At 38.3% G+C, this 21,276-nt stretch overlaps 1 protein-coding gene across 1 annotated transcript in view; it reads left to right on the top strand.

Moving 5' to 3' along the window:
• The window catches only part of YAP1 (Yes-associated protein 1), a gene marked incomplete at its 5' end in the record, with an annotated part of 91,056 nt that overhangs the window by 33,168 nt on the left and 36,612 nt on the right, over nt 1-21,276 (top strand). The window contains one exon of the mRNA XM_009889405.1: nt 15,158-15,273. Within this exon, the coding sequence (XP_009887707.1) occupies nt 15,158-15,273 (116 nt within the window). The remainder of the gene's footprint in view (nt 1-15,157; nt 15,274-21,276) is intronic.

The raw sequence follows: 21,276 nt of genomic DNA, 5'->3' as shown, positions 1-21,276 counted from the left end.
GTTCAAAGTGACTTAATACTTAAGCTTCTTCACCATCAAGGGAATTTCTAAAATGTGAATTTTGCAGGCGAAAAAGGAAAAGCTGGAAGTTTATAATGGTGTCATTTGGAACTGAAAGGGAGTGGAGGAAAGGGATGGGTCGCAGGGAAGTGCTGACTAATGGTCAGCAAACAGTGTCAGGGAGTTCTTGTGTTAAGAGCTGGCCTCACTTCCTAAAAGGAAAATAAACCCCATACTGTTCAAGCATAAAGTTTGGGTTGGGGAAGTCTCTAAGGTGGACTGTTAGAAAGTGGGGAGGGACTATCCTGGAAGGAGAGCTTGATTATAATGATGTTTTTAGCCATTAAAAAAGACACACAAATAACTTCTGGTGTGACCTGTATTCTGATCTTTTATGTGGGTAGGGTGTATTCATATCTTTATTGTATTAGAGAGGTCTGTTACTAGTAAGCAAGATTTTTAAATGCTAGATGTATATTTTATGGGTGCATGTGTTTTAAAAATGTATACCAATAAGTAAATATGTTTTTCCCCCTTCTCCCACTGCAGCAACACCAATCACCCTCACCCTGCAATGACTGAATCCTGATTTTGATAAGTAGTAGATGAAGACTACAGGGATTCTAAATTTGGAATTAACTTATGCTAAGTTAGGGAATAATTTTAAGTTATTTAGAATTTATTGGAAATTCTACTCTTATTGTGAATCTCCTGATGAAATTAAGTGAAAGTTGGACAACTATGATTTTTTTTTTTTGTAATCTGTTTTGCATCCTAAGGGGAGCCTTGAACAGTTTCTAAATAAGTACTTCACTATGTTTATTGATAAAACATGGTAGCTGCTAATTTTGGCAAAGACTAAACTGTTACGTATCTTTAGATGAAATTTGTACTTTAAGAACAGTTAGTAATTTAAGTTATGTGCTTTTAAATGGTCCTCTGCCTAACACATTTTATAATCACTATTTTTAATTCCCTCTATACCAAAAAGATACTCAAAAGCAAATCAAATTACTGCAAATCAAATACATATTGGTATCTATTATGTTGATTTAATGGAATAAATTAAAACTTCAGACCTCTTTAAATAATACATGCGTGTTTTCTTTCTAGAAAGCATATAGAATTTGTTTTGCTGATGGTGATTTTACTGTCTAGGTTTCTCTGTTACTTCCCCAAAGTCTTGATAATAAAACAAAATACAAATGAAAATTTCCATTTGATAACTTCTGAAACTTGTAATGAAATTTGAGTTCAAAATTAGTTTTACTTTACATTATTTATTAACAACGGGCTTCTGAAATACTTTTTAAACTGATGACCTTTTAAACTCTTTGTGACTGGTGAAGGGAAATACAGAACCTTGAAAATCCTCAGGCTGAAAACATTGTTTAGTTCACTTTTAAAAGTGAATATAATAGGTATTATATTTAAGTATACTATACATTTAATTATTACAGCTATAATTTTAAATTATATAATTTAAGTAGCTTAATCTCTTCTCATGGTTTTGCTCTGTATTGTCTTTGCCACCCTAGGTTAAATGGGTAAATAAAAATAACTTTTCAAAGCATAGCCTTCAGACAGTGAGTTGGATCTGTTGCTTCTGGAGCGTTGCAACTTGGGAAATCTGTCTCTGGGGAGCTGAAGCATGGAGGATGAAAAAGAATAATTTGCTGGCAAGAAATAGTGTGCAAGATTGCCTAGAGTTGGCTGCTCACAAGTTGCTAGTTCACAAGTACTGACTCAGGCAGCAACTTGCTGTTGGAAGATTTTTGTCCTTGTTTTATATGGCAATCTGCAAAGTCTTCAGAGATGCGAATATTTGCCTCTGAACTCGGCAGCATGTAGTGTTTGTCTGATCTGTAAAAGTAAAAATGGGTCCCTGAGACATGGTCATAAGGAAGAGTCAAAAAGGGATGAAAAAAAATGTAATACAGGATGTAGAAGTGGAAAAGGGGAAAAAAAAAGGAGAAAAACATAAAAACGCATAAGTATAGAGAAAGGAAATAGAGGAGTTGTTTGGTGGTATTTTTTTTTTCCTAAGCTGCCGTCTCAAATGAGGGAAAAGATTGTCCGTAAGACTGTTTGTATAAGTAAAACTGAGAACATCTGAACAGCCAATCTGATTGAAGGTATCAAGTCTCAGTTTGAAGCATATATTAAAAATAGTTGACAATATTAATGATTTTAATGGCAAGAAAAACAGATCCACTTATTGTTTGTAGCAGAAAGCTTTGCATTCATTTCCAGTAGGTCCTACCTAATGGTTTCTTAGAATCAGCTTATCCTGTCAAGGCCATCTGGGAGTGATCATTGTCTGAACACTCAAGCAACCAGTTTGAACTGCCCTCTGAGACTTCCTACTTAGAGCAATAAGGAAACAACCTAAAGAATCTTTTTATCTTAATATTTTGTTTTCCTTGGTGGTGGTTAGCCTCAGGGTTATTCAACAAGATTGCTAGGAACCCCCTTTAGATACTAAGGCAGCTGGCTATAGCGGCTTTTATTGCAGCATGCTTAGGCAAGCCTCTCTGACTTGAAAACCTTCAGGCAACCAAAAATAGGGTATATAGAAGGGGGTGTAAAATTGCCTGGCTCCTGTTCATGCAGAGAGGCATTTGATTTCTCTCTTGCTTTCTTTGTCTCCTTTTAAGAGCTAACTAGGGAGAGAGAAATAAGATAGAATCTTAGAGATAAAAGGACAACAAAGTGATAACGTATTCAGTGGCCCATCACTTCTGAAAATCGTCTGCCCTTCTCTTAATGTGAAAGTTAGTGTTTGTGTAATCTTGTCCTTAGTGGCACAGAAGACAAAATGGTCACATCTCAAGAAGGGCTTCTCTGTGTTTGCTAAGCAGGGGCGTAGGAGGGTATCTGTAAAGTTAAATTAATCCAATAATTTCACTTGAAATAGCAGCGGAGACAGTTCTTCCTTTAGACTTGCTCTCCTTGGTGATACATCTTTGTCTTTCATTTAAAATTAAGGACAGAAAGAAGGATGAATTCTGAGTATGCTGGGTGACTTAGCTAGGGGAAGCAAATTCTTACCGTTGGGGGCAGGGTGGAGAGAAGGGGGAGGTTTTCCTTACACGTAGCCTCTTTTTCTGCTGTGGAACCGAGAAGGCAAGTTTAAAATTAAATAAATCTGGTGATACAGAATGTGATCAAAGCATTTAGTCCTTTATGGAGTTTGGGAAAGGGTTGAACTGGGTACAAGGACTGTAAGAGCAAGGCCTTTTCTTCTTTGTTTCCGTATTACTGCAGTTTCTTATAGTTTTCAAAATAATAGAAAGAGCCTTGGAAATGAAAATGCCCTCATACTATTTTTTTTTTCTTTTTCCTGAAACTCAAAAAATGATCTTTCATTTGGGAAATCCACACAGGAATTCAAGAATCATATTTTTGAGACTCAAGTTAAAATACTTCTAAGTGTTGTGATACTAGCCTTATTTTTCTGGATGAGTCCCTTGAGTGCAGGGTGAAAAGGAATCATAAAAGCAAAAAAAAGCGTGTTATCGCTTCAGTTTTTGCTTTGACAAATGGCAGTTGTTTCAAGAGTATATTATAATAAAAGTGGTGCCACCTTGGCAAACCTTTGAACATCATGTCATGCCTTCATCTCTTCTATTAGTCATGCATGTATGGTTAGACTGCCTACTGCCCACCTACTGCACACCGTCCAGTTTAGCATTAATCACCGAAGTGAGGACCTTTCTGTGAGTGCTTTCCCAAGGACAGTGCTGTTCTGCAACTCCAAACCAGCAAGATGTTTATAATCAGAACAGTCAGCTTAGTGTAGAATCCTCGGTGTAGGTATCATGCACTGTGTGCATGCAGGCTAGGGCTAATGAAGGCTGCCTTTGACTACTTTAATGTTAAACACTGTATTTGTGTATCTGTAAAACCTCTGTTTCGTGTATCAGTGTCCATAGCTTTATGGGCCCTGCTTTCAGGAATTTCTGGTAGCTCTTAGCATCTTGCAAGCTGCAACTACTTTAGGAATAAATTCCAGAGGGATTTCTGGAAGAACTTGCCTGACTCTTAGTGACTGTGTGCAAAATCTCTTTCTGCACCAATTAGACTTCTGTTGGAGACATTTAAGGCATTTAAGTTCCCTTTACCACTTTGTTCTAGTTCAGATTCAAACCATTAATTTGCTGAATGAATTTCTGCTGCCTAGGACAGTAATTAAGTAGCATAGTATATAGGGTTCTATTTCATACTTTAATTAAGGGGCTGGAGCTCTGACAGGCTCTCTTCCCACCTGGTCAACAGGATGTTCGTGCCCACCATTCTCACACATTTTGCTTGTGTTCTTTCTCAAAGGTAATGAAATCACAGCTGTGACACAACACATGATTGCACACTGAACAACTGAATGTTGATTTTGAGGTGTGCTTTTGCAAGCTGAAAGTAGGATAGAGCTGTCTGTTGTCATACCACCAGTATGCTCTCTTGTCATCATATGACTGTGGTATGATTTGGTGAGGACGTCATCAGTAGCATAGATGAAGTAATCCAACAGAAGCTTTGTTTAGTTCATGCATAAAGACCTGTCAAACAGAAGAAAGAAAAAGGAAAACTCAAAAATACAGCCATATTATGTACTGCAGCAATATTCAGCAACTTTTATTTATGTTTCTATTTCTTTGAGGCAATTAGGCCATGGCTGGAGACATGACTGTCCTTAAGAGACAAACTCTTACAAGTTTTAGGTGGGCGGGGGATGTGTTTGTCTGACATTTTTGGGAAACTGTCAGATTAAGAAGTCATGAATTTTATTGCTGTATGCTTTTACATGTATTAGGCTGTAATAAATCTGAAACCTAAGGAAATACTGGAAGTTGATGTGGAGAGGACAAGTGGAAACACAGTGCTTTTCTCAAGCAATGGGTGGAATATCACCTTTCAGCAGATGAGGTTTTCATTGCTGTGTGACCAACAGCTTTTCCTTTTGTTGGATTTGTTATTTGCAAAGACAGTTGGAAAGTCCTAAAAGGATTTTGGGGCCATTTTAAGTGTGTCTCCTTGTCTAATAGTGGTTCAAATTTAGGGAAGTGTTTATGGAGGACTGAATTGGGGATAGAGATAATTGCTAACAGAGCTGTCTCATTTCCCCTTCAGGCTTTTCTCTTTACTGTTGCTGCTTGGAATTGAAATTTATGTTATCTCAACAATGTATTAATGCTACTTGAGGTATAAACCTGTAACTTTGTTACACCGTTTGCAAAGAAAAGTACTTCACTTTTAAGTCTGCAATGCCTAATTAAACATGGCCCATATAGCTGAAGACTTAGTTTCATGTTTTAATCTTTTCTTGAAATCCCCTGAATAGGATAGAAAAAAGGGATCACAAAGAATGTCACAGCTTCTACCCTCGGGCAAAGCTGAATCCACTCCATTGTGTGTAATGTCCTAAGAGCATCATCAACCATAACCCAGAAATCTCTGCATGCAACACTCCAGTTTTTGAGAGTGGTAATCAGAGCAGTTCATGCTGAGGCTGTTACTACTCTAAACTTTTTCTTTCATCCCACGTCTAAACTGAACTGTGGAAAATTCACCTGTGGGGTCCCCTAGCCTATCTGCCATGTCAGACCCATCTTGGCCTTCTAGCTATTGCTGCCCTTCCTAGGAATTTGCATCTGGCCCTGTTCTTGAATTAGTAGATGCTGTCACTTTTGCAGCTGCCCTGTGGTCAGACCACCATATTTGTGATTCTCCTGTAGCAATTAGGCCTCTGCAGAAGTAGATGTTCCAGTTTCTTGTCTGCCTACTAGAATGATAGTCTTATCATGACAAGTCTTACAAGGAATGACTGAGGGAACTGGGGTTGTTTAGCCTGGAGAAGAGAAAGCTGAGGGGAGACCTTATCACTCTACAACTACCTGGAAGGAGGTTGTCGAGAGGTGGGGGCTGGCCTCTTCTCCCTGATGACAAGTGATAGGATGAGAGGAAATGGATTCAAGTTATGTCAGGGGAGGTTTAGACTGGATATTAGGAAACATTTTTTCACTGAAAGGGTTATCATACATTGGAACAGGCTGCCCAGGGAGGTGGTGGATTCGCCATCCCTGGAGGTGTTTAAAAAAAGGGTAGATGTGGTACTTGGGGACATGATTTAGATGTGGTTTTGTCAGGGTAGGTTGATAGTTGGACTTGATGATCTTAAAGGTCCCTTCCAATCTCAGCAATTCTCTGATTCTGTGATATGTAGGTGGATATATTGCAGGTAGCCTACATTGCCTATGCACAGGACAAGTTTATGTAAGATTTGGCAACGGGGTTAGTTTGAAGTTGACTTTATTTTTTTGAGATAATTTATGGTATTTTCAAGAGCAGAAATACTCAGTTTCTCCTAGGGTCACCAGGAGAACTAACTTTCAGTATATATGTCAAGCCCTGATGTACTGGTGACAGCTCTAATAAATGCCATTATTGAATTATTTCAGGAGAATCTTACTCTGGTCATGATTCATCTAATCTTTAAAGTTCTTAGATGAAAAGAAATAAAAAGGGAAGACCTTTCAGAAAGTTAGACATTATGTGGGTTGAAGAAAGCTGTTTAGGAAGACAAAGGAAAAATGAAAGAACAGAATCTGTAGCTTAGTCATTTGAGGTAAAGCAGAATCATAGGTGACAGGCTTGTCAATGGAGCAGTTCACATTTGGGATATAATGAAAAGTTGAAATTTCACACCAAGTGAAATAATTAGGTTTAGGTTCATTTGTGCACTTACTTGTGTTACACGGAGACTTTCCTAGCCATCCCCAATACAAAAAGTACACAATGCCAAGTCAACAGTTTTGGTAGGTGTGTCATGATGTGGTCAGTGGTGTGTGTTTGTGTTTTGCTTTTAATAAAATGGGATTTCTATGAAATTCAGTGAATTGCTAAAATAGTCCCAAAAACCTGAAAACCAAAATCCAAGTTAGTCGTCTCAACTTCACTAGAGACTGGAAATAATTATGTCACAGATGTAAAATATAAGGCTTGTCTACATTGTAAACACAAGCATCACTTCATTGAGAGATGCTTTTGTAGTTCTTATGCTGATGCTTTTATACTGAAGAACAACTTGTCTTTCTAGATGTTTGTGACTATTTTTCTGAAATACCCTTTTATGAAGAGGCACGTCCAAATGCAAAGAGAAGCGATGGATGATGTATTCTGCCTTGTTTCATCTAGTCTGATCATCTCGTACCTAAGCTTAAAATATCTCTTCGCTGTCTTTTGCTTTTCTTCCTAATGGCACATTTCTATTACACATTTCAATAAAAACATATTTTCTGAAAAGATCCTTTCTTGTGAAAGGGAAGTCCTCATTAAAAATAACATAGTGCCTGTGCACAGTGTATAAGGTGACTTTGCTAATAAAGGCAAAAAAGAGGAAGAAAGAATCATGGTTTTGTAATGACTGAGAATTCTGCTATACAAATGAAGTCCTCAACACACCTTGAACAGCATTCCTACCAACAAGGACACTGTAGTTGCAATAAATACTACAGAATATCAAAACTTAAGGCCTCTTAGATAAGCCTTTCTTGAAGGATTTAAGTAATTCTTTTTGTGTCCTTTGTGTGGTTGTTTCTGATGTGGCTGTTGATAATACAGTTTGTCTTTTCAATGCAGAAACTGGAGTACAAATGTGAGGGTGTATCACACCTTGTGCAAAGGCAGATCAGTTATCTGTTTTTAGGAATGATTTCATTTTATTAGTCTGTTAGCATCTAAAGGTTATTTTCAATGAAAAGTAACAAATATGATTTTCTGGCTCAATGGGAGAGCTCAGGGGGTTGTGATCAGCAGCACAGAGTCTAGTTGGAGGCCTGTAGCTAGTGGTGTTCCCCGAGGGTCAGTACTGGGTTCAGTCCTGTTCAACATGTTCATAAATGACCGGGATGAAAGGACAGAGTGTACCCTCAGCAAGTTTGCTGATGACACAAAACTAGGAGGGGTGGCTGACCTCCGACAGGCTGACAGAAGGCTGTGCCGTCATACAGTGTGACCTGGACAGGCTAGAGTGTTGGGCAGAGAGAAACCTGATGAAGTTCAACAAGGGCAAGTGTAGGGTCCTGTACCTCGAGAGGAATAACCCCATGCACCGGCACAGGTTAGGGGTTGACCTGCTGGAAAGCAGCTCTGCAAAGAGGGACCTAGGAATCCTGGTGGACAACAAGTTGACCGTGAGGGAGCAACGAGCCCTTGTGGCCAAGAAGCCCAATGATCTCCTGGGGTGCACTAAAAAGAGTGTGGCCAGCAGGTTGAGCGAGGTCATCCTCCCCGTCTACTCTGCCCTGGTGAGGCCGCATCTGGAGTACTGTGTCCAGTTCTGCGCTCTCAAGTTGAAGAAAGACAAGGAACTAATGGAGAGAGTCCAGCGGAGGGCAATCAAGATGGTCAAGGGACTGGAGCATCTCTCCTGTGAGGAAAGGCTGAGAGACCTGGGTCTGTTTAGCCTGGGAAAGAGAAGACTGAGCAGGGATCTCATCAATGCTTATAAATATGTAAAGGGTGAGTGTCTAGAGGATGGGGCCAGATTCTTTTCAGTGGTGCCCAGCAACAGGACAAGGGGCAACGGAACTGGAGCACAGGAAATTCTGTCTGAACATGAGGAAAAACTTCTTTGAGGGTGACAGAGCGCTGGAACAGGCTGCCCAGAGAGATTGTGGAGTCTCCTCTGGAGATATTTAAAACCTACCTGGATGCATTCTTGTGCAGCCTGCTCTAGGTGAACCTGCTTTGGTGGGGGCAGGTTGGACTAGATGATCTCCAAAGGTCCCTTCCAAGCCCTACCATTCTGTGATTTTTTTTTAATTTTTTTAAAATTTTTTTGTCTCTTGATTTCCTGCTTCTTTTCCATTGTACCTTAAAAAAACTCAAACAACAAACAAACCAACCAACTGCCCTCCTTCTTCCTCCCCAAACAAAAAAACCCCATACCGCAAACTACCAACTCTTTAAAATTAGGTTAGAAATTGAATCTGACAAATCTTCCAGCATGTAATAGTGTTTAATGGTAATAAAGATTTCTTTCAATTAGAAATTCTGATTCTTAGTAACTGCAGAAATGCTCTTTGCATGCAAAAAAAATAGAATATTTTTCTTTTCTTTAAAGTTGTTCTTGTCAATATGTAAATAATTAGTATATGACTGTAAAACTTGGGGCAGGTTGGGAGAGGCAGCTTGGTTCTCTTCATAATGCATAGCACTTTCAAAATGCTTTTTGGTGGGGGGTGTTGTGGCTTGGAACAGTCGCTCTTCTTGATTTAGCATGTTCTAGCTTTGTTTTTCTAAGGCCCGTTACCATCGACCTGTATTTATGGTACAGTCTAAGTTAATTTCCTTAGTTTATACAATATTTGTCTGTTTTAACAAGGATTTACTTCGCCTAGACATAAATGAACAATAATAGTGTCAGATAGCTAGATGTTGGATCTGAGAATTAATTCTATGAAGTAAAATGTCTTATGTTCCTTGATTGTCCTAGAGATGTTGATTTTAATTCCAAGACTGTTTATTCATTTTGTTCTGTGCACATAGTACAGAGCTGTGATTCTATTCTAGTTCATGAGTAGGTAGAATCTAAGTTTAATTTGATAGTACTGTACTAAATATAACGGCTGATTTTCATTGATTTAATCTAATTTGCTGACATTTTTAAAAAAGTTTGAGGTTGACAGTAGTCCTTTATCAAGGTGTGGCTCAGGCCATTTAAAAAAAAGATATTGAATGTAAGAATTGGGGCAGTTGTCATGTAATGCAGCTACTATGGAAAAAAAATCTATTTAGTGCAGGGAAAGGTAATGTAGTGTTGGTGTCAAGAGTTCTTGTTATGTCCGTTTAGACCTTTTCTGCACAGCTGTTCAAAACAGAAGGAAAGGTCTTTACCTGTGGAGAATGCCCTGTTTCCATACCTAAATTGATAATCAGAAATATATATTCTAGCAAGTTACCCTGGTGCATATGCTGCAGATACTCAACACAATTAAGAGCTATATTCATTCCTGTAGTACTAGTATTTATGTAAACATTTCATCCATGTAAGTGGGGGTTGCCTGCTTTGTGTTCCATAAGCTGATGAGCATGGTTTGGAAGTTGTGGAAAAGAAGTGATCTGTTGTGATGTGTTTTGGGTGGTTTCTTAGTATATACCATTCAAAAACTCAGGATATGGAGTAGGTATGATACATGTAAGGACTGAGGTTTGAAGGAGGTTGAAGAGAAAGGTTTTGAGGGAAGGTGTGGAGGAAACGGGTGTGTAGGTCAGGAAGCACAGAGATGAGTGGGAGGTGACAAATTTTGCCTTATTGAACCAACCTTATGATTAGTATGATTTTAACGTAACCAGCTTGCTTACTTTGAGACTTTCCTTCTGTGGCTCTTCATTCTAAGACGACTACTGATTGGAGTGTAGTTGGTAAAGTGAGGAACGTAATGTCAGTATGTTCTCAAGTGATGCTCAGCTAGGGAAAAGTTGGAAGCTACTGCTGCCTAAAATAGCTATCCATGTTAACAACTCCGCATGAACATTTAACTATACTTCGCGTGGTAGGCTTTAGCAGTCTTGAGGAATTGATAATGCTGTCCTTGTGTTCAGAATTGGAGGTACTTTGAAAATTGCTTCTTTCATAGTCCATTCATCTATCCCATCTTCAGACATGTTCAGGACCGTTTTGAAAGATCTCAGGACACCTGTTTAGATTTAAGATTTTATTTCTTGCCATGATAGCAGCAGAGAACGGTAAAGTCTCAAACAGCCACTTTCAGAGTGATGAGGAAGGGCAGAGAAAGCAGTGAAGGAGGCAGAGGGCCCTCTGCGGGTGGGTGTTCGGCGCTGAGGGCACGAGAGGAGTCATGACTTGAAATTTGCTCCCCTTCCAGCAACGGTCCTTCCCATCTTGCTACTTGTCTTCAAGGAAGGTACACACGTGGAGGAGATCTGAAAAGGGGAAAGGACAGGGAGAGTTCAGATCCTGCCTTTAAACACTCCCATCCCACCCATGCCAACAGTGTCATCATGTGGAAAATATATTCAGTGTGCCACAAAAAATATGTATATTAATCACAGATCGCACTGAACGCACACTGATGGGACAGGGTAGGTTCTTTCCACTGTTTCTCAAAGTGCATATTTCCTAAAGGTGAGTAGAAATCTTTGATTCCCTCTGATGCCAGAGCAGCAGCCTTCAAGACTGTTTTCAGTTCATCCAAGGAACTTTGAGAAAAGTATACTGGCATCTTCATGAGCTATCCTCATTCTGCTTTAAAAAAATCAGATGGACAGCTACAGAAGAAACCGTCCATGCCTACAAGGCTAAGAACTGCAATTCACGGACTTCTTCCTGGGGCTGTTACAGTTACCTGATGGGTTGCAGGTATTGAGGCTAGCAACTGAAGCATAGTATTGATCTCCCAGGAATTCCTTGTATGTTATTCCGTCGTGGAGTTTGACCAGACACTTGGTCAAATCTTTAAACAGAAGGTCCTTGGTTTTTGACTCGAACAGCTTGAACCTGTCTTTCTTGATTCCTTTTGTTCCAAACAGTTTCTGGAATAAAGGCAGGGGAAGAGGTAAGCATGTGTAAAAAGGAGAAAAGCTGGCAAGATTGAGCTTGTACAAGTCTAGCTCTTAGTCTTCATTCTGCTGTCATTCAGCAGTTCATTGAAATGTCTTCTATTCCTCGTAATTCTTTTCTTGCCACAGAATGGTACAAATTATCAAGCATACTCTAATAAACAGCAATCTAAGAGGTTGGTTTTCTTAATAAAAAGCCCCATTGTAGGAAAATTTTTTTAGAAGTGTTTGGGGCAAAATGAGACCTGGCAAGGTGTGACTCTCAACAGAGGTGGCCAACCCTTCTGCTAAAGAAAGCTGGGATGATCCATGGGTGGCTTCTTACAGTGTTGAAATCTACATCTGTGGGAATGACTCTCCTTAAATGCTGTCCACCACTTACTCCAGACCTTATTACATAGTTTAGAGGAAATTATTTTAAACATCATTAATTAATACTATGGAATGTTTAATAAAACCAGTGTTTTATATAGTTTATAGTACAGTGTTTTATATATGGTCTAGTGGGAGGTATCCCTGTCTATGGAACTCGGTGATCTTCAAGGTCCCTTCCAACCTAAACCGTTCTATGATTCTGTGTTTGGAAAAGCTGGTGAATGTTGCTTCAGTGTGTTCCTACAGTTAACTGCAAAAATGGTTCTGTAATGCAGTAAGACATTTTTTTTTCTTTCTGTTTTTTACTCTGCACTCAAACAGTGTACAAAACCAAAGGCTATAAAATACATACCTTAGGTAGATATTTTATAAGTTCATAGTGTTACACAGATTTTTATGGGAGTTAATTGGAAATAAATGAATGCGTAATCATGGGTGCAGTGGTGTTTTCCCAGTTTCCACTGTTCCCAGAACTGAGTTGAGCAAATATAATAAATCAGAAATAGAGGGAGGAGTAGCACATGCTGGTACTGTAATTTAAACACATAGTCTGCAAAGCATTACTGTGCAGTGTTTTTACATCTGTATTATCTTTACCTGCTTTCACTGCTTTGCAAAATTGACCAGCAGAAAAGTGAAAAAATGTTCTCCAGTATGAAGGTTTATGTTAGTCCAGTATCTATAGGGCAGTCTTTACTATGTTGTGCCCTGTTTTATCAATAAATAGGCTAAAAAGGAAATAAATAAGTCTTAGTGCATATAGCATGTTTCTCAGTGGAGCTGAATATTGGAAAACATACGCAACCAAAGATGCAGTGTGCTTAATAGTACCTGTATTAAATGAGCTGTGTCGTGGAAACTAACATGGTAGTGACACCATTTTAATTAATGCTGTAGTAATGGGGGGGTTCCTGTACGCAAGGGAAAAGTGGCAGTAGTTGCCACACGCAGACAAAGTAGAACTTTGTTTACTATTGTATTTTTGTACAAATAACATTCCTACCTATTTTGTGGCCATGCTACAGTGTGTGTAACTCTTTGACCTGGAATTGCTAGTGTGCATGTTTAGAGAAAATATACATATTTTAAACCAAAACTTTTTTAAAAGACAGTTCATGTTACCTTTTACCTTATGACAGAAAGTCCCTTCAGTGATTAGAATGTGATAAATAATTCAACATAAGTAATCTTGGTGACTACTGCTCCATTCTGTGGTCTTCTGAATTTGTATCTATTCATTCTCACTTCTTTGAAATGATGAAGTAGTTACAAAATTTAGTACATTGGGGGGAAATACCAACTTTTTGAACATCAAATAACATGTTAAAAACATTTACCAATTCAGTGGAGCTCATTTTTATTAATTGGAATCAAGAGTTTCTTTAGTAAGTTCCTAGGCATAGCAATTAGTTGCTTAGGGCAGGGAGAAAATAAGATTGTTTTGTTTGTCCACTTTGACCTATGATAAAGTCTTAATTTATGATCAAATGCTCTACGATGTTGTAGTCATGCAAATAGATAAACAAAGTTTGGGATTAATCTCTTCTAATGTCCGTGTATTTGACCTAATTAACTTAGGTTCCCTTCTTGAAGGAGAAAATAGGCCTGATTCACCTTCAATATGTTCCTTAAATTGATCAAATGAATTACAACAGTGCTTATTTAGGTTCGTTTCTCGTTGGTTGAGATGTTGGTGTCCACAAAGATGCTGGTGTTGAGGTGACCAAATCTGAATTATTTATCCCTTTAGAGTGTCTAAAATAATACAGTACCAGCTCCTAAACTTGAATATGCTTTAAAGTAAGAGAAACTGTGAATTAGAAACAGTTGCACAGTTAGTATTTAATCCCAACATGACGATGGAAATTTACAGCCTGTTAGATAGTTTAGTACAAATACACATTGGTCCACCAAGATACATAAAAACCACAATGCAAGACATGAATACAAAGCGGAAGTATGAGTTGGACTACCTAGTTTTGAACTGAGATCACCAGTAGAATTTGTATTGCAGCTTTAAATGTTGTGTTTTTGCTGAAGTAAATGAAAAAGGGCATTCCATGTAATCCACAAAAATGTAACTTTAGGGATTATTTATGTAAGGAAAGAATGGTATCAAGTTGATGCATTGGATTCTAATTGATAACAATACTGTTTAATTATGAGTTTTAATTGATACCAGCTCTAAATTAATCGCTCACAAACTTTGTTGCCAAAGCTTGGTGTGTATTAGTTTTATTTTTGTCTACGTGTACTACTTAGAGCAATGTTGCTTAATGGCATCGAGATAACGTTGATGCTTGTTATGAATAGCCTGCATTTGTTATTCATTAGCAAAACATGCTAATCACATACGCAGGAGGTGAAGTAATGATTCATTACGCTTTTGTATTTTCATTCAATTGAATATTTTTGTGAATGACAGTGCTGAATGTACTTTCCAGTTTTTACAAAACAGATGGATCTAAGCTCCCAAAGTTTTGTAATTAGGTTCCGCAGAGGGGCTACTGGAGTTATTGACAGTCCAGCTGGCCTCATCTTCTCACATGAAGTTGAAAGGCAGCTGCACATCACTTTTATATTACTGTTCTAGTGTGACTGGTTACTTAAATTACCACAGAGAGATTGTTCAGTTGTCAGTGGTGAGGGGAGTAATTCATCAAATAACCTGAGGATGTGGTCTACGCACAAAAAGTTTGGGAGCTCTTGATGATTACTCACTAGCCAGTTCATTACAATTCCCTAGGCACTAGATATGAGCTCATCATGCCAAGTTACTGGACAGTGCTTGAGATTCCAGACATAACTGGCTTGGTTTGAAAGACTCTGAAGTCACATTAAAGAATGACAATCTTTACAATTGATGACAATCAATGAGAAAAGGAAGGGAATGTTTAGTTAAAGGGTATGACATCTAGTTATGGTTCAACAGTCTAGATGATGATACTCGTGTTGAGCCTGATCTCACCATTGCTCTAGCTCTGATCACTACGGCTGTTTCTTGGGAAAGTGGTGGTGGCTGGAGTAAGAGTTTCAGGATCTGACTGTTACTAGTAGTGCTGGTAATAATCCAAACAGTTCTTGCGTGGTTTTGAATGTGGCTGTTGTTGGCAGGCTTAAGCTTTTGTTAAACTTTCTGTGCTAGCAGGTCATTGTTGTGAATGCATGACTGTCCTAACTCCCGCTTTCTTTTTTGTCATAGTCACATTGATCAAACAACAACATGGCAAGATCCTAGAAAGGCCATGCTTTCCCAGATGAATGTTACAGCTCCCACCAGTCCTTCCGTGCAGCAGAACATCATGAACTCGGCATCAGGTAAGCAACATCTGGATTTATGAAAAAGATCATACAAATGAAGATACCACTAGCTATTTTAATTGGAGGGAAGGGAGTCCAAATCTCGAAAATGTTCTTCTAGTTACCCTGGTTTTAAACTTTAAATTTGTTGATACATGATGCATCAAGAAAGAGGCTGATCCTTGAGGTAAGAGAATTTGTATAATATTTATGATGTCAGCAGAAAATATCCTGTAGTTCTTTGGTTTCTGTTTTTATTTTTTCAAATGGATGATGCAAACATTTAAAGAAGCAGAATTTTTGTCTAATTTTTTCTGACTGAAAATGCTGTTAATTGATGAAGACCAGAATTTCCATGAAATTATTGTCTGTTTATATTAAAGCTATTGGGCTTCTGCAGTGTTCTTCTGCGTTCTCTTGCTCACTTAATAGACTTCGTATACTCCCATTCATTTACATTTCCTACATTTGCTACGAAAGTCTCATTTTTTTCTGTCTTCCCTAAAGGAATAAAGCAAACACCTGGAAAATCTTGTTTCAAAGCAGAGATGCTTTGGCTTTCCTCTTATTTTCCTATCCTCTCCAAAATCCAGTATCATGATGATCATTCCTCCAGCTGAGGAAGACTGGTATCTTTTCCTGGCATATAAAATTATTTTTCAGCTACTCAGGGAGGGGGGCAAGGGTGTCACCAGACAGCAGTAAAGTGTGATTGTTCTTGCAGTAGAGTCTGATGTATGTTTTCAGAGCTCTCTTGTCCTGACGGTGCAGAGAGCAAGCAAATAAATTTGGTGCCATGCTAGTTTGACTGCTGCGCTCTTCCCTATGCTTTGTCACCTTCTGTCTGTCACTGAGGTTCATGTTTTATTTATTTTCTCACAGTCTGATTGTATTTTGTGTTTGTCTGCTGTTCCTGTATTTCACAAAGGTTATTCTCTGGTGCTGCTTTTTGTTGTCCGTTTAGACAGCTTTGCTTCATGCTGCAATTGATACGCTGCAGACAATACCAAAAGATTAACAAGCATGACCAAACTCTGTTGTTCATGATGGAGTATTAGAGGGGAAGCTAATCAAACTTTTTGCTGGTTTGACCAGGAGGTTGGATTATCCTGAAACAAATTAGAGTCCTGTTTGAGTTCAGGAAGTCATGACTCAGAGCAATTAAGGTCTTGGGCTCTGATGTGAAAATACAGTATCTGTCGTTATTTTTTCTATAAATATATCCCAGGAAACCTGCAGCAATAGAGATGGCATGATTTTGCAGGGACGCTTGTGAAAAACAGGGAATAGGAGAAAGGAAAGAATTCCCTTGGTATGTCTTGCCTTTTGGCTTATCTTATTCGTGCTAAAACTAGGTGCTTGCTGTTTGAATATTGACATAAATTCTGTGTTTTAAGATAATCCCTCAAACCTTCTGTTGTACCAAGATTTAACAGGAAAAAATATTGATAGTGAAATAGGATTCATTTTATGTACTTAGAAAGAAATAAAGGGTCCTTAGCAAAAATAATAAACTGGTTAGTCGTAAGCGGTAAAAATCTAAAAGAGAATCTAGCAATCAGTACATGAGGATTATTTTTAAAAGAAAACCAAGAATTTACATGTAATTGGTATAAGTGTGAGCAAGTGATCCTGCACAGACATTGTTGCTCATGCAATAAAGGAGAGTTGAGACATTTAAGTGGGTTCTCTTGTGACTTGAGAAAGCACTTATTTGAATACAAGTTCATTGAACATCTATTTATAATAATTTCACGGATGATACTGTATTGAATATGAACTGAAAATCTTGTAAAGTTTTTTCCTGATGGCTCTGAACTTGACAAAGTGCATGAAGAAATCGGAACTTCTGTGTATATTGAGTTATGTGGCGTTACTTTTTAAAGTTTAAATTAGTTGAGATAGTATGGTGGAACTGGCTCTTTGGATGCACGTGCTTACTCTTAACTAATTTGCATTTAACAAAAGGCTGTTTTGAATTAAATAATACTGAACCTGCAGTTATTAGATATGATTCTGTTTCTGATACCTGATTTGGCTAATCTTGATGTACTAACTTTAAATTATGACTGTATATTTGGTTTTGCTAAAGTCTCGTATCTGGTTCTGAGTTCATGGTAACTTAGGCTTCCTTGGTGGCCTCATAAAGAATTGGAGAAATGGAAAAACCAAGTAACTATGTACCACTTCAGCACTGTGGAACTTAAATCTGAATGCTAACGTCATACATATAAGACTACTTAATGTTCTAATTTGGATATTCATCCCCAAGAACTGGGAAACAAAGTCGAGACCTTCAAGACAGAAGTTTCCTGTTATGAAATACTGCTGGCAATGAAATGTGCCCTTGTTCTTTGAGAGCCTTTCATGACAGATATTGGGAAAAACCAAGTGCGAGTATTATCACAGCTGGAGGTCAGTGACTTGCAAAAAAAAATGTCCAAAATGCCACAGGGGAGAATGTTTTCCTTTCTGTACTGTTCACTCACCCTTGTGTAGTTTTTAGTAATTGTAGCCCTTAATCAGGAGTTGCTGTCCAAGTTTTAGTGTATTTAATTGCAGACTGCCATTGGAGCTTGTGAGTAAAGTTGCCGTGGTAAAACCGAAGACAGGAGATTTTTAGGAGTCTTGAAAGCCATTAGAAGCTTTAGCCGTTTAGCTAGAACTAAAATTCTAGCCATTATGTAGAATTAAGAACAGGAAAACAAACTGAAGAGGGAGAGAGAAAACAGAACTCAGAAAGCTGTCTGTTTATTGAAGATAAACCTGTTGTCATTTCTGGATAGATAGGATGAGTGGAGCTCAGGGAAAATGGGAAGAAAGCAAAACTAGAAGGTGCGGTAAGGGTGAAGGAAAGTCAAGGGAGTGTTTAAAATAAAAACAGGGAAGATGTAGTTTAGCATGAGGTTGAGATTTTTAGGTTGTTTGTCTTAAGAAATCCCACCTCTTGGGGCAGCTAAGGCTGGATGAGAATCCAGGTATCTTGGTGCAAGTTATGTTTCTTGAAGGAAACTAACAGGCATCTGAACCAACTTCATCTGTTCCCAGCATGATTTTGTGAATGACCTATTTTGAGTGTTAGCATACATCCTTTACAGGAGGTCATCAAAATGGGAAAAGTGAGGATTTTTTTTCCCCTGCTTGTTTTCATTCTTTGAGATATTTTTTTTTTTTTTTTTTGTCTCAGTCTGGCTGAACTTAGCTTGCTACATGTAATCAACTAAAATGGCTTGGGCCATATGTGTGCAGAGAAACACAGTGCTCTTTGCATGACATTTGTTGGTTAATCTGTGAAATAGGATTGCATCTTCACATCAATAATGGAAAGAAAACAATTTCTAAATATGCAACTTGTATATCAAAATTAGTCTTGACTGTTTTGTGTGTGTTTCTAACCATTTTTTGCCTAAAGGTATTACAGGAAAAACTATGTTCTCATGTCTTCTTTCTTTAAAAACAAACCAAACAAACTGAAAACCAACCAACCAAACAAAAACCCAACTACAAACACCAAAAAACACAGTATGTTGTTCTTCTGAGGAGCCTGTCCTATACATTTCTTATTGAGGTAAAGTTGTAAATGTGAAAGTAAACAATGCCTGTTTCTTATACAATTACAGTTGATATAACAGAGATGGGATAATAATTGTATTTGTATACTTCCATTCTTCAGATACTTTTACCTCCTGAATAATGCTTGACTGCACTGCTTACTTCAGCCTCTTCTGCTTGCGCATAGGCGTTAGATAATTAGCTCTGGAGCAGATTACCTTTGTCCTCCCTCGTCTTCCCTCTTACATTGCAATTTTGAATTGGGATTCCCAGTGAAAGTCTGTAGATCTAGTGTGATTCCGTTGCCTCTTAGGGTAAGGCTGCAGTGCCATGTTAAAGCTTGGTAGGAAAATGGACGCTTGAATTCCTAACTCTTGAGGGTTTTTTTCCCCCTTTGCAGGGTGGGAGGGTAGGGGGGGTGTGCCAATAATTAAAACAAGTTCTAGCTCTTCTGTTAGATTCTTGCTTACTTCAGTTGCAGATTGCTCTTCTATGTAACCAGTCATACTACAAATTCTGCTTTGTGTACAGTTAACACTACATATGATCTGTTGTGAAACTGGGGTTTCTAAGTAACTGCAGGACAGTATTGTTTGTGTCTTTCTGCATCTCCAAAAAATGCCCCTTTTTTATGGTGTCTTTTTGTAAGTTTCACTGATTCAATAGAGTAAAGGTGGACTTTTGGTAGACCTTGTAGCCTGATATAATTTTGAAAAGTTTTGGAATCACAGTGACAGTGAAAATTTCATCTTTCACAGAGAAAGATTAGGAAGGTTCTTGGAGATCAGTGTTTGTATTAGGTAAGGTGATTCTTCCTGTTGAATATAGGTGTTCCAGTTCCTAGGTTGTCCATGCATATTCTTATAATCCTTACATAGATACAAATGCTCTCTAATATGCATTAACCTTGTGATAAAATACAGCTTTATTTGCATTTATTTTACAATTAAATACCAGAAACTGTGGGGACTTGCAAGATTTACCCTGTTTCCCAGCATAGCTTTGAATCTGTACTTTTTTTTTCCTGTTGTTACTCTTTCTTTTGCTTTCTATCTGCCAGCAGTGAGCTCTGCTTTGCATTCAAGACTCTGTGTTTCATGGCAGAAGTGGTATATTGAGAAAGTAAAAACTCACAAGAAATGGAGACACGAACGAAACAGAGACATGTACACAGACTTTTAAAGTTACATGTATTTACGTTAAGTTACAGCATTATATAAATATTTAGTACAGAGGTATGCCTTATCAGTAGCTCTGTAAGGATGGCTTACATTTTGAAATTGGAACCTAATTTTTGGATAACCTTGTCTTTAAAAGTACCACAGTAAATTATGAGTTCCCTAGAAGGGCTGTCTCTCCCTGTGCAAATAATTTCATAGAATTGTAACCTTATGGTTTTGATTGTATTCAGTTGACCTAGGAGGCATCAAACAGAACTAGTAGGAGACCATGACACAGGAATTTTGTTGGTGCTAAATGTTTACAAAGGTTCAAGGGAAGACTGGAAAAGTACTTGAGAAAGCGAACCTTTGGGACCTAGTAAGTAGACAGAATCTAGCTCAAGAAATCACCTGACAGAGGCCAAGCGACTCTACATAACTACCAGGCTTTTTGGGTCTGTGTGTGTTGTATTCAGTGCTTTGTTTAAAAGTTTATAGTGTGACGGTCATCAAATGGGCTGCTTCCAGCAGTAAGATCTGTCTGTCGCCGCAGGCTAGGTGCCTGGGCTAAATGGACTTTTGGTTAGACCCAACATGGCTGGTTTTGTACAGCATGGGCTACAGTAACTATGGAAGTTTTGGTGAGAAGGCCTGAATAGCATCAATATAGAGCTTTTGTAACTTAAATCACTTAAAAAGCTAATGCTGGGAATTCTGTTCCTCTTGAGCCTTTTGGGGGTTGGAAAGGGACATGTGATTGCACAGGAATTTTCCTAGATGCTCTGAGTAAATGTGTCTGCTATTCTTCACCATATTTTTCCTCTGTTACTTGCCTCTAATACAGAGTTTGTCAGACAGCCAGTTACGAAATCAGACTTGATAGTCTTTTGGTTTCACAACTGCTCACAAAACAAAATAGGAATTACAGAAAGCAGTACTAATCAATTTTTTGAACTACCATTTCAACACGTAGGGATGACAGTAGAAACACGAGCAGTTTGCTGGCCAAGGAAGAAAGCAACGTCACGATTAATGCCAAAAGCTTCTAGAGAGAAAAGTTCTGTTTCTACAGGTGTTGATGGCCCTTAGTGAGGAAGACTTGCTACAATGAGCAAGGTGAGCAGACAGACCTTTCCTGTCCTGTCCACAGCTGTGTATTTGATTTAGAAAGGGAACCTTGCCCAGGTTTGTCTCTAGTAAGCTAGTACTCATCACATCACTGGCTCTAAGTGGTGTTCTTCCACCAGGTAGGTGGACTGATCAGCTCCTGGCATCCTGCTTCAAAGGCATTTTGTTCTTATTTACTACT

Source organism: Charadrius vociferus, unplaced genomic scaffold, assembly GCF_000708025.1.
Source record: "Charadrius vociferus isolate BGI_N301 unplaced genomic scaffold, ASM70802v2 scaffold87, whole genome shotgun sequence".
NCBI lineage: Eukaryota > Metazoa > Chordata > Aves > Charadriiformes > Charadriidae > Charadrius > Charadrius vociferus.
The sequence above is the reverse complement of the archived record's forward strand: the minus strand, read 5'-3'. Positions and strand labels throughout refer to the sequence as shown.